The sequence below is a fragment of the Motacilla alba genome, chromosome Z (assembly GCF_015832195.1).
Source record: "Motacilla alba alba isolate MOTALB_02 chromosome Z, Motacilla_alba_V1.0_pri, whole genome shotgun sequence".
NCBI lineage: Eukaryota > Metazoa > Chordata > Aves > Passeriformes > Motacillidae > Motacilla > Motacilla alba.
In genome coordinates, this window is record NC_052046.1 from 35,953,066 (window position 1) to 35,972,063 (window position 18,998).

Below are 18,998 nucleotides of genomic sequence, written 5' to 3' on the forward strand. Positions count from 1 at the left end.
AGCTTGCCAGCTCAGACATGAGGTAGACACTTCAAACTACACCAGCATCTGGCTCAGACTCAGCACAGGAGGAACACGTATAACAGGAGGAAGCAATGGCACAATAACTCCGCAGATAAGAAGTTCTGTTGAAATTACACAAACAGAATAAGCAGTAGACAGGATAAGGTTAACAACAGGAGATGGCTTCAGAAAATCTGCAGTTCAGCTAGACAAGAGAATTTGGCTGAGCAAAGTGAAAAGCAAAGCAAACCTTGGGATACCACAGTAGCTGAAGACAAATTTGTTTCTGTTTCCAAAGGAAAAGACAGCTCATCATTGCCCATGTGCATTAAGCATTAAGGTACAAGTTGTGCCAGAACTGCAGCTAGTCATATTCTAAGCTTCCAGTATGACAATTAACTTGCAGAAACAGCTTAAGCCTGATTCCACAGGAGATCTGAAAAGCTTGTAATAAAACTTTTCCAAAAGAGGGCTTAAAGCATGTGATGGAATCTGCTTAAAATATGAGAATCTAGAAAAAAGAACCGAAAATGGAGCTTGCAGTCAGTTAGCTGCTAGCCAGTTAGTATGAAGTTAGCGCTTTCCTCACTAATTCTCTGGAGAAGTAACAATATCATATGAGTATGTCTTGCACATTTTCAGCAGCACAGAAGTCTGTGAAGGTTTGAATTTGCTTCATTGCACGAGTGTATTCTTGCAGTCATGGGTCCTGTGGAATGTCTCGGTTGTTAAAGGCTGTGATAGTTCTATTTTGGATGAAACACTCCAGACCTACATCAAGTAAAGCTTCTGTACCAGCAGTGGTCCAAATCAGGAGAGCTGCTAGCTGTGGTGGTGGGGAAAGGAGAGAAGATGTGTTACTGCACTGTACTGCCTCATCAGCAGGATCCTCTCCTGGAAGAGACAGATGCCATCATATCCTGCTACTTGGCTACTTTTCAGTAGATGAAAGCCAAGCTAGAAGCTAAGTATTTCTCCTCCTGAAAGGGTGGAACCTTCTAGCTAAGTGCGCTAGAAACAACACATACAGCTGTTGAATCCGTGTTTAACAGTAGGCAGGATGAGTTTTGCTGCACTCTTATGCTATTGCTAGAAAGAGACAGGCTTTGAACTATGACAGCAAGATACCTCAGGTAGTAATCCTACCAGCAGAGCACCTCCATGTCATGTTAATTGCCCAGCCTTCCTTCCATGAGACCATGAGGGTGATTTAAATTTTTTTTTTTTTCTGTTCAGGAAACAAGATTGCACCATTTGTGTTAGTCTGCTTTTACCACAGGAAGAGTATGTCCTGCAGAGTCTAGTGGGGATGGAGATATGCAGCCACCTGTGTTTCTACCTGCTGGTACACCTATCATACTCACAAACATCTAAAATACTGGCTACTACTATCCATTTTATAAACAAGCTGGCAAGCTGTGTCTGACTTCAGTGATAATGACTCATGCATCACCATCAACTTTAGTGCACCAAGTAGCTGCCCATCCATGTTTTAAGTAACTCTCTTAGGTACTATTATTAGAGACCAGCACAGTCCAAGTCACAGCAGGTACCTACTGCTTTCAAAGCCTTTTGTCGAAGTACCTGTTACTCACAGTAGTCAGTCTGCCATAAAGCTGAGCAGTCCCACAGGGGAGGCTGCTCCTGGTTAGCCAGGCAAGGGGGCTTGGAGAACATGTTTTGTCAAGACATTCTTCACTTCTTAGTGAGCATTCTGAAAGATTTTTCCCAAGTTTCAAAGCTTTTTCTGAAGTAAAGATCCTCAGTCTCTGTCCCCCACTTCCTCAGGACAGTCTAAACAGCTTGTAATCTGTTGAAGTAGGTCAGGTGGAGATGTAGCAAAGCCTATAGTAGATCTAGTGTGATATTTAGACTTTCAGGTTCATGAGCTACTGGTTCTTGCATACAGTTGTGAAATAGCCACAAGGGCAGGCTCTTCATGCATTCCTATGAAGTTCCTAGAATTCCTCAAGACACCTGAATTTATGGGTACAGAAGATGGATGATTTTAGCAGCATGTCTGGTATCCTACAGTACCAGGCAAGTAGGACCTAACTGCCTGTGTTGGAAATGCAACCTGACAACTATGCAGGCTGCTGCCTGGTCAGGCTGCTTCACATTAGTTTGCTAAATCATGCTCTCCAAACACCTTGACTAGTCAGCTGGCCAAGAAGCAGATATTAAATCTATCAAGAAGGTCACTTCATCCAAACATAAAATTCAACTGAATTTTTTAAACTATAAGTCTGCATGTGAGATTCAAAATGAGTTGGAAAGTTTCCAACTGTTGTCATCTTGTCCCAGGAGATTTTTCCATAACTCCATTTACAGAGCAGTTTGGATCCACATGAAGTAGAAACTTTAGGAGCTTGGTATTCAGTCTGCTGGATGGCAGCCTCCCCCCATGGAGTAGTTCACCGGAGAAAGCATCCAGAACTCAACCCTTGAGGGTCTAAATTTCCGTAGGTATTGTTTTATTGTGAAGACCATGGAGTCTTCTGCTGAGTTACAGGCAACTAGCTCATATTACAGTTTCCAGTAACTGAATGCTAGTTTTCACCTATCCCACCTAAGCAAGTGTACAGCTTAACCAGACAGTTTTGCTATCAAAGCAGTAGTCCAAGAGGAAGCAGAAAATGTGGTTGGTCCAGGTCCTCCAAGCACGAATAAACTCACCTCTGCAAAGAGTTACCCTGAACCCATGTGATGCTGCGGGCACATTGCTCCCATTCAACAAGTATTGTGTGACACTAAGAGACATGTAGAAATCTTGCTGTTTAGAGGCAAAAAGTGCACTTAACCCTAAATACCCCTGCATAACTTAGGGACCTGAGAGCCAGGCCTACACTGCTCCTAGAACCCCATTGCTTCACTTCTGAAATTCAGAGTGCTGTATATTTTCTCCTTCTGTTTCAAGGTGTTCCATTGCTTTTTGCCATTCATTTCACAGAGACACAATCACAGAGCCATGTTAAGCAGACAACAACTCCACACAATTATAGCTGGGTTTTGGAACACTCTTATCTCCATACCTTCAGTACATGAGAGTAAGTCATAAGAGAATGGCAGACAGTGACTGGAAAACAGAAGTGGTTTAGACACAAACGTTCCTGAGGGCACTATAAAAGCTTACATGAACTTGGTTTCACAGACCTGCTCATAACATTCCTTGTTTCATCCCAGCAAGTTTTGAATGCGGGTATTTTTTGTATAGGTCAGCTCCTTGTAGAAAGAAAAAGCACTTCTGCATCCTCCACTACACCTAGATTAGCTCATCTGTGTGCAGTATCCTATTAGAAGACCCACCTGTCAGTGACATTTCAGTCTACACAAGTCTATTAATCAATACCAGCTAGATACAGAACAACAGAAGAAAATGCATTTACTTCCCCTTTATGTATGTTCAGTTTCGTTCTCTATCAGACAGAAGCATCAGATTTTGTTTATTAGAGGTCACTTCTGTTTCTTCACATGTCTGAGATAGTACATGTCCCAGCCTCTTGCACTTGCTTTTGAGCAGGTAATTTAAGGCCCCAAAATGGGCATACAGCGCGCAGAGAAGGGAGGATGCTGTGGACACAGAAGGAATGGAAAGAACAAGGCAGTCATGCTCAACTAGGTTTAAAAAAAAATAAAAAAATCCCTACAGTTAAATGCCAAAAACTCTGTTCATTTCCAGGAAGAAGAACCAAGTTCCTACACTGATCCACAAATAAGACAGTGCTAAGTTGTTGCTTGACAAAAACTGAAGAACTGTGATAATCAATTTCTAGTCTAGACCTACTGTCCTGGAAAAGGCTAAGTGGTTACATGTGTCAGCTCCTGATATCCTCCCCCAGTAATGGGAAGGGATGGTACAGTTTATGTGTATATACTCACAAGGAACGAGATGATGCTTTCCGAAGAGGTCAATGGTTTCCATTACAATAATCATCTAAAATCAGACTCTAAGGTTAAGGCCATTTTAAGAGCAATACAGAGTAAGAACAAATCAGAAGGAATTCCTCTTGCTCTTAAAATGTGTCAATAAAGGAGGAACAGTGATGGGCTGCTGAGGTCCCAAGCCAAATTTAAACTTCTTAGCTGTGAAGGGTATTATGAACCAAGTCTGTGGGCTCTTCAAGGTCAGGCAGAAAGTGCCCAATTTAACAGGGCCATGCCTCATCTCTAAAGTTTCAGCAGTACAAATGGTATTTTGCTCATCTAATCAAAAATCCACTGGATAAAGACTAGACCAATTTGCTCTCAGAGTATTTTAAATAAGCATCCAAGTACAATATACTGCCAAGCCATGAGTCTGGTGACTTTGCTCTGGTGTTCATCACTTGAACTACTATTTCTGCTCTGTAGGTCAGAGTTGGCTAGAGACACGCTCCTCAGCATCCCTGAAAAAAAAAAAAAAAGGATTTAAGATGCAACAGCTAATCATGATGGCCTGCAGTTTGGCAACACTCAAGGCCTGTGACCATTCTTGCTTATACAGGTATTATACTTGGAACAGTCTTTTTTTGCATTTCAGCTTGACAGGGAAACACTGAAACAAACAAGCTCCATAGAGGCACCACATGGTTGATGAAAGCATTTTCCAAGCCTTCTCATGTAGGTCATGGGATTTACACCTTGTTTCTGACGTTAACAGCCAAATTTCACAGGATGGATTATTTTACTTTGTGGTTTGTTTTCTAATAAGTCATCCCAGTTAAGCTAAACTGAACAAGAATGTGGGCACAGAAACATTCTGGCAAACAGCATTTTCAGCAAGGGCTATAAGCTATCTCCTACCGCTGTTGCTAAAGTCTTTAGGGACACAGCCACAATACAGCTTAGTTTCAGCATTCCTGCGCACCAGGGCAAAAGAGATAAAGAAAGAAAGTGTCAAAAGAAAGTGTCAAGTACCACATCAGACTATCTGTTCATACAGTCAGTCCAGCTATTAGTCTGTCTTCTCACAGTCCATAAAAACCAGGTTTCCTTCTGTAGTCTGGAAGGGGAACTGTGCAAATCCCACTCTAAACCTAAATATGGTTCTGGTTAGACTCTGAAAATCAGGAATGTTAGTGGTATCTCATAGATGTTTTACAATAGTTTACAACAGTTAAGACAAGACTTTCAATACTAGTAATAAGCCATGTTACTACGCTGCTTTGTGCATGAAAGGCAAATGGAGGACAAATGCCTTTGGAGAATACGCATCTGGAAGATGAAATGGGTTATTATTTGCAGCAGACATTAATAAGGCAAAATGTATAATACACGTTTTGATCTTACTAACTGCTATGAAGCTGACACGTACATGCCCCAAATCCTTTGGACAGGAAATAAATGTGCAAGGAGTAACTGCAGGATTGCCCTAGCTTCCTTACTGTGGTAAATGTCAAGAGGTATTTTAACAGGTGCACAGAATGAGGTATTCTCTTGAATTAAGAAGTTTCAGATACAAGGTTAGCTGTTACATCTGTTTTCAGAGCACTTGAGTCCTTGCAGAAGGCTGAATCTGTCTTCCTAAGCAAACTGCCAGGCTGGCAACTATGCAGCATGATTAGTTCAGTTGTGTTTAAGCTGCCAAAAGTAGTATAAAAGTGCTTACGACCTGATGGGAAGCAAGACAGTTTAAGATTTGGGCAGACTTGGATGCTCCTTTAAAAGAGCTAGAGGTTCTTTCATCTTCCTGTGGTTCTCAGTAGTAGGCAACAGGCATGGTCTATCTTCAGAGCTCAAAGGCCTCCACAAATGGCAGAAGCTACATGTCCTCAGAGACATTCAGAAAATAACGGAATTTATGACCTCTAGCTCTGTTAAGTTCCAAGTCTGTAGGAAAGGATTTTGTTCCAGTAATATTGTTTGTTACACGGATTCTGCAGTTGTGTGCACAAAAACACCACAAACCATTTCAACATGTTAAAGAGCACCTTGTCAACAAACAAAGCTAACGTGCCCTGTGTTTTGTTTAAAGCCTCATTTTCAGAAGCTGAGCGCTGACCTTCTAAATAGCAAAGCAGCAGTCAGGATTTCAGACCATGAGCAGGAAAACTTGAATCCTGTATATGACTAGGAATCCAAGAAACCTGATTACAGATGGAACAGTTTATTAAGCTTGTCCAAACTAAACCGCCTTCTCCTAGAGACATACAGTTTTGTGTTAAAGTTCTGCAGACATATTATGCAGAAGTTTGGGGTTTTCACTCTCTAGAAGCAGGTTTAGTTACATCTGTTATCTAGCTACCCAGTGTCACCAAACTGTTCATTTGGCTTTTGAGAGCAAACGGTAAGATGCTGGGGTTTTTCAATGTGAACAGATGCAAAGGATTGAGGAGAAACAAAGAATAAACAGGAGGTGAAAGAGATAAGAGGGCTGGAAAGCACTGTAGTATCCTGGTGACTATTTCATTTAAACAAGAAAGAATATGCATACAATACAATGTGGGTTCCCTCATGCTCTCTGCTTCAGATGAGTCGCATTAGTTTTCCTGACACAGACCAGTGAAGATTTTGTGAGAGCAAGTTAGACTGACAAGGTATCACTGTGCAAGTAACACAGGCCAGAAGCAAAGATACTTAGAGGGGAGAACTCACGTTTACATCTCATGCCCTGGAAGAGCTGGAGGAGTGTACTCTTGGAGAAGCTCTCAGAGTTAGTTTATGCAGGTGCAATTTAAGTGATATCCCTCCATCACATTTGCTGATATACAAGACATTTTCCAGCAGAAAGGCATTTGCTCTCAAAGGGATAAAATAAACAAAGAGCTTATCTGTTGGAAGAAAGAAAAAACAACCCTAAACCAAAACCCACCCAGCATGACTGCTTCAGTTGCTGCTTTGAGGAGAAAAACTGAGGAAAAGCAGTCACAAAATATTTCCTCACAATAAGAAAATTATCTATAGAGACTGATGGACTTTTGTATTGGTTTTGCACAGCCTGGTTTCTGGTAGCAGGTGGGCCACAAAGGTGGCTTCCATGAGAAGCTGCTGGAAGCTTCCACAGTGTCCAGCAGAGCCAATCCCTGATGGCTCTGAAGATGGACATGCTGCTGGCTAAAATGAGAGATGTTGGTAACACCTCTCTGATAACATATTTAAGAAGAAAATCAAAATAAAGGGCTCACAGTTTTTCTTCTAGTCAGAGAAGAGGAGGAGGTGAGAACGTGTGAGGGAAACAACATGGAGACACCAAGGTCAGTGGAGAAGGAGGGGGAGGAGGTGCCAAGATTCCTCTGCAGACCGTGGTGAGATCATGGTGAAGCAGCTGTGCCCCTGCAGCCCATGGGGATCCACAGGAGATGCAGAGATCCACCCGCAGCCCATAGTGGAGGTGCCCATGACAGAGCAGGGGCTGTGATCCAGCAGGAGACCCGGTGGAGAGGGCCCTTGTTCCAGGCTGGAGCAGCCTGTCCTTGGAGGACTGCATCCCGTGGAAAAAGTGACTCATGTTGCAGCAGTTTTGGGAGGACTGTCTGCCCGTGGGGGGAGTTCATGCTGCATCAGGTGTGGTATGGCTGCAGCTCATGAGAGTGGACCCATGCTGGAGAAGTTCACAGAGAACTGTCTCCCATGGGAGGGACCCCCCAGCCTCACAAGGGAAGGATCCCTCTCCCAGAGATGTGGAAGAAAATCTCAGTGATGAACTAACCAAAACCCCCACACCCTGTTGGTGGAAAAGAGGGAGTGGCTAGGGGGAAAAAGGTGTTTAAGGGCTTATTTTACTTCTCATTATCCTCCTCTGACTCTGTTAGTCATAAATTCACTTCGTAACTTAAGTTGAGCCTGTTTTGTCCTTGAAGTGTTTTCTCCCAGTCCTTATCTCAATTCATGAACTCTTCATACATTTTCCTTTCTCCCCACAGCCCAGCTATGGCAGGAGATGGTGAGCGAACGGCTTTTGTGGGTGCCTGGCCAATGGGCCAGTGTCAAACCACGACAACTTGAGATCTGCAGACTTATCTATCTAGAGAAACACCTTTTAGTTAATAGTCTTGGCTTATCACAGCCACAAAGGTATATAAAAGTTACACACATGGCTTCAAGTGAAGTATACTGATCAAGCAGCAGGCGAGTCAGCACACTGGAAGTCACCAGATAAATTGCGAAGAGGTCAAGATGATCACTTGCAATAAATGGCACTGATTAAAGATGTCCACAGATTTTCTGGGCAACAATCCAAAACCCACTATTTCATCTAGTCAGTACTCAAAATTTTCACTCAATTTGTGTTATTCTAGCACCTAAAAAAGCTTAAGCAAAGGTTCCACCCAGAAAATCATGGATTTCTATTGTCTAGGTAGTAGTCTATCACTACCAGATACCACTGCTTTCGCCACAGAGTTAGCTCGAAGTGCCTGCTGCTAACACCATCTGCACCAGTGGAGGAGGCTTCCCAGTCCCTGAGCAACACCTGCCTGCAAAGGATCCCTTTTTAAGGAATGCACAGAATCATTCAAACTTACTGGAAAAGTGAGGGAAATTATACAGAGAAACTTTAAGGTAGGGGAGCTTTTTAAGAGCTTTAATTCAGCACGAAGTCAAAGCACAGATTGATAATCATGACAAAAACATATCCTTCAGTGCTGTAAGCCTCCCATCACTAATAACACTATAGATCACTGCACCAGTAATACTATTGATCATTCCAAGACAGGAAGTGAGGTTGTCATTCTCACAGGTCTGCTCTCTGTAATTTGAGGCATGATCTAGAAGCAAGTTTACATTTTATTTTCTTTACATTTTCCTGCAAATCAGAGTACTATACATTTTTCCCATGTCTTTGCTCCCATACACTTGTGTAATACCTGTCTTCAACCAAGATACCTAAAACAACAAAGGAGAAACCCATTTTTAAGGGTCATAGACACCACCACTCTCACTTCCAAAGCAGCATGTCATCTACTGTGTATCACTTCACAGAAGTGGCAGTGTAGAAGCTCTGAATGAGGCTCTAAGAAAATAATGCTTTCTAACACAATTTATGCTTTCAGGACCACTCTGATCACAGCTCCTGGCTAAACTCTTTCCTTTCCTGTTGTATGAACTTTGGATTATTTTCTCAATTTTCAGAACCATTTCAGCTAATTCCACTAACCAGTATCATTAAAGTGCTTGCTCTGTTAAATATCTCTTGATTTAAGTGAAATATCTGGTGGGGAATCAACAGTTTTGGTATTGTAACATCACCTACAGATGAAGGTGACATCTCTTTCCATCCCTTGCCCTACCCAATTTATAAAGTAGAATTTGTCCCATAAATTCAGCTGCCAAAACACAGAATTATAGAATAGGTAAGGTTGGAAGGAATCACATTTGGTAATCTGGCCCAGCCTCCCTGCTGCTCAAGCAGTATTAACCCAGAGCATTATTGCACATTATTGCACCTAGACAGTTCTTGAATATCTCTAGTGAGAATACACATCTGTTCAATGTTCCATCTCTGGCACAGTAAAGCTGCTCCTCATATTCAGCTGGAACTTCTTGTGCATGTGTCTGCTACATTGGTCTTTGTTGTATGGCTTGGCACCACTGGGAGGAGCCCAGTCCATGCTCTTGACACCGTCCCTTCAGATATTCATAAGCATTGATGAGATCCTCTCAGCTGCCTCTTCTCAAGGCTGAAAAGCTCCAGGTCCATCAGCCTTTCCTCACTAAGGAGATGTTCCATTCCCTTAATCCTCTTTGATGCCCTCTGCTGGACCTTCTTGTACTGAGGAGCCCAGAACTGGACGCAGCATTCCAAGTGAGGCCGCACCAGGGCTGAGTAGAGGGGCAGGATCACCTGCCTCAACCTGCTGGCAATGATCTTCATAATGCAGCCCAGGATGCCACTGGCCTTCTTGGCCACCAGGGCACTGCTGGCTCATGGAGAGCTTGCTGTCCACCAGGACCCCCAGCTCCTTCTCCGCAGAGCTGCTTCCCAGCAGGTCACCCCCTGGCTGTGCTGGTGCCTGGGGTTGTTCTTCCCCAGCTGCAGGACCCTGCACTTGCCTTTGCTGAATTTCAGAAGGTTCCTCTGTGCCCATCTCTCCAGGCTGCTGAGGTCCTCCTGAAGGGCTGCACAGCCTCTGGGGCCACTCCTCCCAGCTTTGTGTTGCCAGTGAAATCGCTGAGGAGGCCTCTGGCCCTTCATCCAAGTCATTGATGGATAAATTAAACAAGACTGGGCCCACTATGGTTGGGAGACACCACAGGCCTCCAACTAGAGCCTGAGCCACTGATTATGACACTGGGATCTGCTGTTCAGCTGGCTTTCAATCCATCTCCCTGTCCACTCGTTCAGTCCACTCTCCCTGAGCTTGCCTGCGAGGATGTTTTAAGAGACAGTGCTGGAAGCCTTTCTGAAGACAACATCCACTGCTCATCCATCCAACAGGTAGCTGTTTCTTCACAGCCAGCAATCAGGTTGGTCAAGCATGATTCAGTGAGTCCATGCTGACTACTCCTGAACAGCTTTTCATCCCCTCTGTAGATAAAGATGGCTACCAGAATTCATTGTTCCATCACCCCTCCAGGGACTGAGGTGAGGCTGAGTGGTCAGTAGTTCCCTTTGGGTTTCCCCTCCTGCCCTTTTTGAAGGCCATTTAATCTGGACTGGCAGTGGAAATGATAACTCATTAAAATAATTACAGCTTACTAGAGGTTTTTTTCCATCTTCAACTGGTAGTTGAACTGACAGCAACGGGTAGCTAGTAACTACTTTGCTGTCAGTTACTGCCCTTAGTAACTGGAAAGAAACTGTTCCCCCTTGCTTTTCAATAAGTCATTAAGAGTAACTTTACACAGATTTTACTTCACAGTTATAGTTGCCATGCTGGAGTTCAGACCTTTTTTTGCCATTATGTTCTAATGATGCAAGCAGTTTTCCCCAGCCACAAGATCTTGGAAATTTCAGCTGCACTGTCATCCAGGCTCAGGCAGTCAATTCAGTCCCAACTTGAAAGAGTCAGTACAGCTCAACATGTAAGATCTTGCTCATGGTCAGCAGAGAACAAGCCTCAGCAAAGTTATTTCTGAGAAATACACAAGATAAAATGACATTTTTAATTGACTTATTAGAAGTCTTCCACAGACTTAAAGTACCTGCAAGTTACAATCTCAAATATGCATTTCAGGTGTGGCAAGTAAATTTTCTTGCAGTGGCACTAAGTCCACTGCACCAAAAGAGCTGCCTGCCTTGTCTCCTGACCTACTTTACAGAGAGCAGTCTCCCAGCTCAGTGCTGGAGCAGACTGGCTCATGTGACAGCCAGACCATCTGTTTAGGATAACACCACTATGAGTACACCACTATGCTAGAAGACACCAGGACAACAGTTCACACATAAATCTAGGAGCTGAGGTCTCCCAGACAGGCGTGTACCTTCCTTCTTTATTCTCTGCCCCTCCCACCATTAATTACTGGGACATGCTTCCCGAGGCACTGATAGTAGGAAAAGGTCCCCAGACAACTGTAATAAGAGAACTTCATTATGAAAGTGGTTATCCCTTCCTATCCATGAATGAGCTTGGAAAGCATTCAGCTACTTGCGTTAAGTTTAAGGCACTCCAGCACAGGCAGCTCTGAGGATTCCTTCTCACCATCAAGCATAACTTTTTCTACCATGGCTGACAAGACCCATCCTTCTGAAACTCATCTGAAGAACCAAGTTCCTCTATGTGTGCTCTGAATATTTTTCCAATACTCTATCTCATTATGTATGAAGCAACTCCATTGAAAAGATTATGAAAGCTGTGCAACACTGAATTCAACCTTCAAGTATACACCACTCCCTTCATTAAGCTGAAGTAAGAACCACAAAGTAATAATATGGTGGTACAGTAGAAGCTATGTTTAGCTTTACCAGGAGAGACTGAAAAAGTAATGGTACTATAATAGTTATGCTGATTCAAGTGTTTGTTCCAACTTGCTAGCTATCCTTCATCTTTTTCAAAAAATAAGTGAATTGCCATTTCAAGAAACTCACTGTAGTTGTCTCATAAAGACCACTGAGTTTTACAACAGTACTAGAGTACCTATGGTGTAAGATACCATGAAAGTACCCTTTCCTATTTCTAAACGTGAAGGCAACTGTAAGTAAGAGCACCTTCATTAAGGACCTAAATGATGGAACAGGGTACATCCTCAACAAGTGTACTGAGAGTACACAACTGTATGGAATCCTTGATCAGATGTCTGTGCTGTCTTTCAGGAAGACCTCAACAGGCTAGAGAAATGGGCTGTGGAATACCTCAAAAAATTCGATATGAGGAAATGCAAAGTCCTGCACCTGCAAGGAGCAACCCCATGCAGCAGTGTGTGCTGGAGGCTGACTGATTGAAAAGCAGTTTGGCATAGGGAATGAAAAAAATAAAAAACGCACAGACAGCAATGGAAAAGTTGATCAAGAGCCAACAGCATGCCTCAAGGCAAAGAAGGCAAACAGCCTGGAGATAACAATGCTCAGGGAATCTTATCAGTAAGGATAAATATTTGATGGAACCATGTACAGAAGGAAGTAACACACTCTTTTTAGTGAAAATTTTAATACTGAAAGTTTCACTTAAACATGAGAAAGATATTTTACTTTGTGGGTGACTGGATGCAGGAACAGAATGCTCAGAGAGTTGTTTGAAAAACAACATCACAGCATCCTGGGCAGCCTGGCTATCTGAGCCAAAAGGTTGTACAAGACAATATGTAGAAGCGCCTTCTAGCCTCAACTTCCCTGTGACTGTCATTTTTGTATCCTGTAGATAGGAGCAGAGATCAACCCATCCATACTGACACTGTTTCCCAAGTTCACCAACTTCAGTTTGACTTTCTACAGTCTTCAGTCTCTCCCACAACTGAGAATTTACCTCCAGCTTCCTTTAAGAACAATACATGGTGCCAGTCTAAGTTCTCATCTAGTCAGAGAATGAAGAAGTTTGTAGAAGCTCATGCAGATCTATTTTAAGTTTTCAGATTACACGGCAAACTGGTTTCATCTGTAGGTGGATAAAGTTAAGAGCAATAATCACAAAATAGCAACCAAGGAGGCTGGAAGTAGAGCTTCAAACTCCCAGTATATTTTTTGGAATTGGAGAGGTGCCAGGCTCTCTTTCAGAGTAAGTGCTATGTAACAGCACTCCAGCAAACACCAAGTATATTTGATCAGGTGCTAATAAGAAGTCTAGGAATTCACTAGGGTGGTAACTTGGAAGTAGAGGAGCATGCAAACAATAGTTTTCAGTTAGTAACCAGAAGTTTGCAGTAGGAGTTTTAAAGTCCATCTCCATGAACTAGTAAATTCAAGATATGCATTCACTGCAAGCCTGGTATTCCACATCAGTTCTGGTATCTGCTTGATATACTGCCTGCAAAACAGCCTTGAAGCTCCCATCAGCTGTACAAAGTTAACTGAGGCAAAAACAAGGTAGGCAGAACTTCCAAGAATAAAAGCTGAGAAAGTTACAGGTAGCTGGCCACAAGTACAGTAACAGCAGTAAGAAATATCTGAAAAAGGACAAGAGAGCCTGAGTCCTAGGACAGTTGGGATATGAAACGTTTTGGAGTTCTTGGCAAGAAACCAGTGATGTGAAGCAGGACTGTTACCAGACAGCTGCCAGTCTCAAGGCAGACCATAGCAAGAATAGCCAACACCACCATGTTAGGAAGATACTCTTAGATTATACAAGTCTAGAGGGACTACAGCTAGATGACAGAGGAACTAAGCCATACAGAACACTTCCTTTCTAAATCTGCACAGACTGGCACTTCCAAATCTTAGCAGCAGCCTACTAAATCTGCACAGCCTCAGAGAGGCTGAATTAAACTCTTCACACAGCAAAATATCATCTACTTCTCACCTCTGCTCTAAACCCAGTAACCTATTTATACTGCCTTTTCTCTTCATTGTCAAGGCATGTGTCTGGGTGCACAGAGCAGATCTGCTATATCAGAAGTGACAAACTTGAGCACCAGAGTCAAGTAGTCATGTGCAAGCAGAACTTCCTTCTTTTTTAAAAAAGAAAAGGCAGAGAGAAATCCAGACACTTCCCCATGTCTTGTCCTCCTCAGCAGTGGATCTGCTCTAAAAACAAGATCTCAATTAGCTTGTATGTGTCCCAAAAGCTAAACCAGTAAGGCCTCAGTTTTACAACTAATTCTACAACTAACCCTGCCATGCAACTTGAGGAATTGTTTTCTTCTGCATGTTTCTCCTCTCACCTGATGTCAAAAAAACCCCAACCAAATAAAAGGAAAAAAATGGAAAACACAAGAAACATGGTAGCACTCAGGTTCAGCTTTAGCTGCCTCCTTATCTGAGAGTTAGCAAGGGTGAAGGGAGAATAAACTCAGACACTCATGGTGCTCAGGCATCAAGACAGTATTTTAAGCAATTAGATTTCAGCAGAACAGAAAGATCTTTACAGAAACACACGGCCAATATATAAAATGCTTTAGAAACAAGAATCTACAACTCAAGTGTTTCATGTCTCCCGCAGCATGACTGTAAAAGTCAAGTACTTGGCTAAAATGTCCTTTTCATTTAAGAGATAAGATGCTGTCAAAAGTCAAGGTGTCCTGGTTTTTAAAACTATTGTCCATTATAAGTGAGGATAAAGACATTACTTCATATAAAGAAAGTTCTGCAGCCCTCTTCCTAAGGCTCAGAAAACTTGAGACTAGTCTACTTAGATGGCCTCAGTAAATAGCACAAAAGTTTTTCCTTCCCTTTCCAATGACCTACTGCTGTAGTAGCATTAGCCACTGTTCTTGAATAGCAACTTAAGGTTTATGAGACTTTACAGTTACACAGGATCTGAAATACTACATAATCCCCATATTTTAATCAAAATCCAAAAGGAGACACAGAGGCAGGTGTTCCTGTCCCCCAGGTTTCTCTGACTCAGGATAAACTGATGTTCTTTCTCAATGGATCAAAAAAAAAAGGTAAGAAAAGCATGCTTTAAAGAATACAAAGCAGCGACGGCAGAGGTTCAGCCACTTCTATGCTATACATCAGTGGCAATAAAAATTGAAGCACTTTATGGGCAGAAAACCTCTCTTTACTTCTGAACCTTCTCGACTCAGAGAATTTCAGTCTTAGGTACTTGTAGCTTGCAGCAGATTTTAGGATGTTTTTCCTTAGAGAAAACACAAGGAACCCAGAAAAAGCAAATTATCCACTTCATGGTGATGGGCCAGCTATTTCCCTAGCCCTCTTACCAAAGTGATATCCTAGTACATGTCTGAATAAGGACAGTTGTCCTTAAAGACACTTTGAAGCAGGAGACTTGGACCAAAATTTCTGCAGTACCAGTCTCCACCAGATTATCCCAAAAGACCAGATAGAAGACTAAAACAGCTCCTACTCAAGTATCAATAAATTACTAATGCAGAGCTGTAAGCCTAAGTCAGACTTGAATGCTGACCTCCCTTTGTTACTCAGCTATTGAAGTTACCCAGCACTATTACCTGATTAATGAGTCAGTCTCTCAAAAGATAAATAATCCATCATCAGAGATTAAGATTTTTAAGATTAACACTGGAAGTGTCCAAGACCAGGCTGGATGGAGCTCTGAGCAAACTCATGTAGTGAGGTGTCCCTGTCCACAGCACAGAGGTTGGACTAGGTCACCTCTGTGCTCCCTTTCAACCCAAATCATTCCACGATTCTGAAACATAAAAACCATCCAAAAAGTGGTTTTACCTGTTTACCTCCACTTACCCTACTCCCTCTGTACACTACTTAATACACAGTGCAGGCACTGCCTTAAAGCTAGGCACACCTGTTTATTGAATTTTTTTTCTGAGATGGGAAGGAAGTTACTAGATTTTTTTCTTGCCAGTATGTGAAATATTAAGCTAAAGAAGGGGCATCACATAAACAGCAAAGCTGTTGATCTCCTTCCATCAAGAGGATAAGACACATGGCTTTTTCTGCTAATACAGCTAGAAGGAAAAAAAAATTCTCCTCCTACTGGATATGCTTTTATTCCGCAAGGATCATAGCCTAGTGCCATTGCCAGGTCAAACACAGAACTGCACTCAAATCTAAATATCACTTACCACAGCCAGTTTTGCACTGCCTTTTAGAGTATTTCTATGCTGCCAAGTGCCTAGAACAGAATGGTACTACATACAGGGTACAGGAAGGTGGATTTCATTTCTATCGCTGATGGAAAAACTGGGGAAGAACTTCCCACTTATGAGAAGTTAGCTGACCAAAGCCTAAAGCTAGAGTTATTTCTGCTCCCAGGTTGTCAGGAATACTGATAAACTTCTCAAGACCTCAAAGCAGTAAAGCAGAGACAATCTTGCTTGCACTCCAAAAGCAAAGTTCTTAAATACAACTGAGGAAAGACATTATAGGGTTTAAGATACTCCTCATAACACTCTCACCAGCTATACAGCGGTGTGGATGGACTGTGCCAACAGCTGCAGCTTCTCAGCTGCAAGATTTGTGAAGGCAGCTGCCAATTTCTACTGCTACAGGTTTGCCAGACAACAACCTAGTTAGATGATTAAACCATCTATCACAGACAAAAACCACCAAAATTTCTATCCCTGTCTTTGTCATATACCTTTTCCTCCGCAGGTCATCAAATGACTGATTTGTTAGATGAAGGCCTAAGTTCTTGAAGAGAAGGTAAAACTTGATTCTCACTAGAGCAACAGTGGGCAAATGTTCAAGAAGAGGACACCAGACACCTTACAAAGGCAGAAAGAAGTGCTGAATTCCTATATCACAGCTGCACACAGCAGATGGTGAAATATGGAAGAGGCCAGGCTACCTTGACTCACTCTCCTGTAGCATGGGAGTGTATCAGGCCAGATTCTGCTAACAGCCTCAAGGCTTTTGGAGCCTAAGGGATCTATGCTATCCAGAAGCAGCTCCATATTCCCCCAGGACAACAGCCATAGAAGAAGCACTTCTTGACATCCAGCAACACAGTAACACCTTGTATGCATGAACTGCCTGTGCCACAACTGCTTTTAAACCCACATCATCCCTTGCAGTTCTTGCTCCCAGGAAATCGTACCTTAAAAATTTCAGGAAGACTTGTCTACAGGGATTCCAAGTCCTTGCAAGCATAGCTAATGTATAGGCAGTGCTGTACTGCCACTACCAAATTATTACCACGAGGAAGGCACTTCACAGAGTTCACTAGTGTCCTGTGAACATATGCCAGAGCTAGAGGAGGGAAAACAAACATTGATACTCCTGCAGAACACCGTGTCTGTATTAATACTGGGAAGAAGTGAGCAGGAGTTCAGCTTGGAAAGGACAATCACAAACAAGCTGATGATAAGGAAACCATGCCAGCTCCAAGCCTTACCCGTGAGGACTACAGGAAGAAGACAGCAAAGGAGCTGCAGCAATGCCTGAAAAATTTACACCCATCTGTAGACAGTATGAGCCACAGGACACACAGTAAATAAAATCCTGCCTCTGGCAACCCTCCTGTGACAGCGCGACTACCAGTGTCCCCCGCAGACGGTCCCCCGCAGCAAGGGGCACGATGTCTTCTCCCCCCGGAGCTGCTCTATGCTCTTGCAATGGATGTCAGCAGCGCCCAGGGCTTTATCTCCCCACGGAAAAGGGATGTGTCAGGGAAACACACACATATACACAGTCCTTCTCCCCGCCCTCCTTCAACACCAGAGGCCCCCTCAAATGCCACAACCCCTTCCCCCGGGCCATACCTTGTCGGCGATGGTGCGGGGCAGGAGCAGGTCGGGGCTGGGGGTGAGCGCCGGCCCCATCTCCTCGCTGCTGGACGTGGCCAGGGGATGCGGCATCTCCCGCAGCGACTTGGGCCCGGAGGACGGGAGGGGCTTAGGCGCGCTCGCCGCGCCGCCCGACATCGCGCCGGGGCCAGGCAGCGACCGAGGCAAGGAAGGAGGGAGCGGAGGCCGCGCCGCCTCGGCGAGAAGCTGCGGGGCCGCGGCCGGAGCCTGCCCGCCACCGCCGCGATACGAGGAGGCGCAGGAGGCGGCGGCTGCGGGGACGACGGAGGAGGAGGAGCGAGCGCAGCATCCGCCTGCGCCACCGCCCGCCCCTTTCCAAAGCGACATCCGCGCCACCTGCCGCCCCGCCCGCCCGGCCCGGCCCGGCTGCCGGGCACAGGCACCGCCCCCGGCGGCCACCCGGCGCAACGGGGCGGGCAGAGGCGGAGAGGCGGCCCGAGGAGGCATCAGGGTTCGCGGAGCTCCGGGCGGACAAGGGGAGGCAGCGGATCTGGTGGAGCCCCTGGTGGGCCGGGCCGAGCCGAGCCGGGGAGGCGCCGCGCCGCCGAGCAGCCCCGACGGTGACTGCGGACTGCGGCGGCGGCGCTGCACGCTGTCGAGCGGCGGGTTAAGTGTCAGAAGAGCAGTCCTGCTCCTCGACTTTTCCAGGCTCGCCTACCTCAAACTACGCTCGTGTTGGAAGGGAAATTTGTTGCGGTGCAGGGCCGACCCCAGCCGGGCGAAGGAGGGACAAGGCCCGGCCTTCGGGACTCCCTCACGGTGGGAGTGCACCGGATACACTGAGAGATGTCTTGCACAGAAACATCCTTTCACTGATGCCATGTGTCTACTTTTGCCGCAGAGATCTCACGTTGAGTGATCTCCCATTGTTGTAGAATGCTTGATCGTGCTGAAATGAGCTGAAAAATACATCGAGACCTCTAGAAGCAATCCATGCAAATCCATCTAACAGCATGTAATCCACTCCAAAAATTCAGTCATCTATCCGCATTTAACAGCATGGAAAAAGTGTTCATGTTGGCAGAATAACCAATAAATAGGAGAAAAATCATAGTCCTGGTCTAAGATGTTTCCTGAGCAGGTAAAGAAGCTAAATCTAGTGGATAAATTACTTTTTTCCAAATAATCTACTCAGCACTAATTAGACATCATAGAGTAACATGCTACTGGGGAAAGTGATGGATCACTATAAGACTGTTGCAATCCCTTCCAGCTACAGATAAATATACTAAGATAAGCATCCAGGTATGTGACCATAAGACTTGGATGCTGTAAACATTTCATTTATGTTTAACTTT

The 18,998-nt window shown here is 44.2% G+C and overlaps 1 protein-coding gene across 1 annotated transcript in view; it reads right to left on the reverse strand.

Annotated features, from left to right (window-relative positions):
- SNX30 (sorting nexin family member 30) overlaps positions 1 to 18,022 on the reverse strand; it is a 51,154-nt gene extending 33,132 nt beyond the window's left edge. The window contains exon 1 of the mRNA XM_038124132.1: positions 17,656 to 18,022. Within this exon, the coding sequence (XP_037980060.1) occupies positions 17,656 to 17,817 (162 nt within the window). The 5' untranslated portion in view covers positions 17,818 to 18,022. The remainder of the gene's footprint in view (positions 1 to 17,655) is intronic.
- Positions 18,023 to 18,998: the final 976 nt, after the last annotated feature.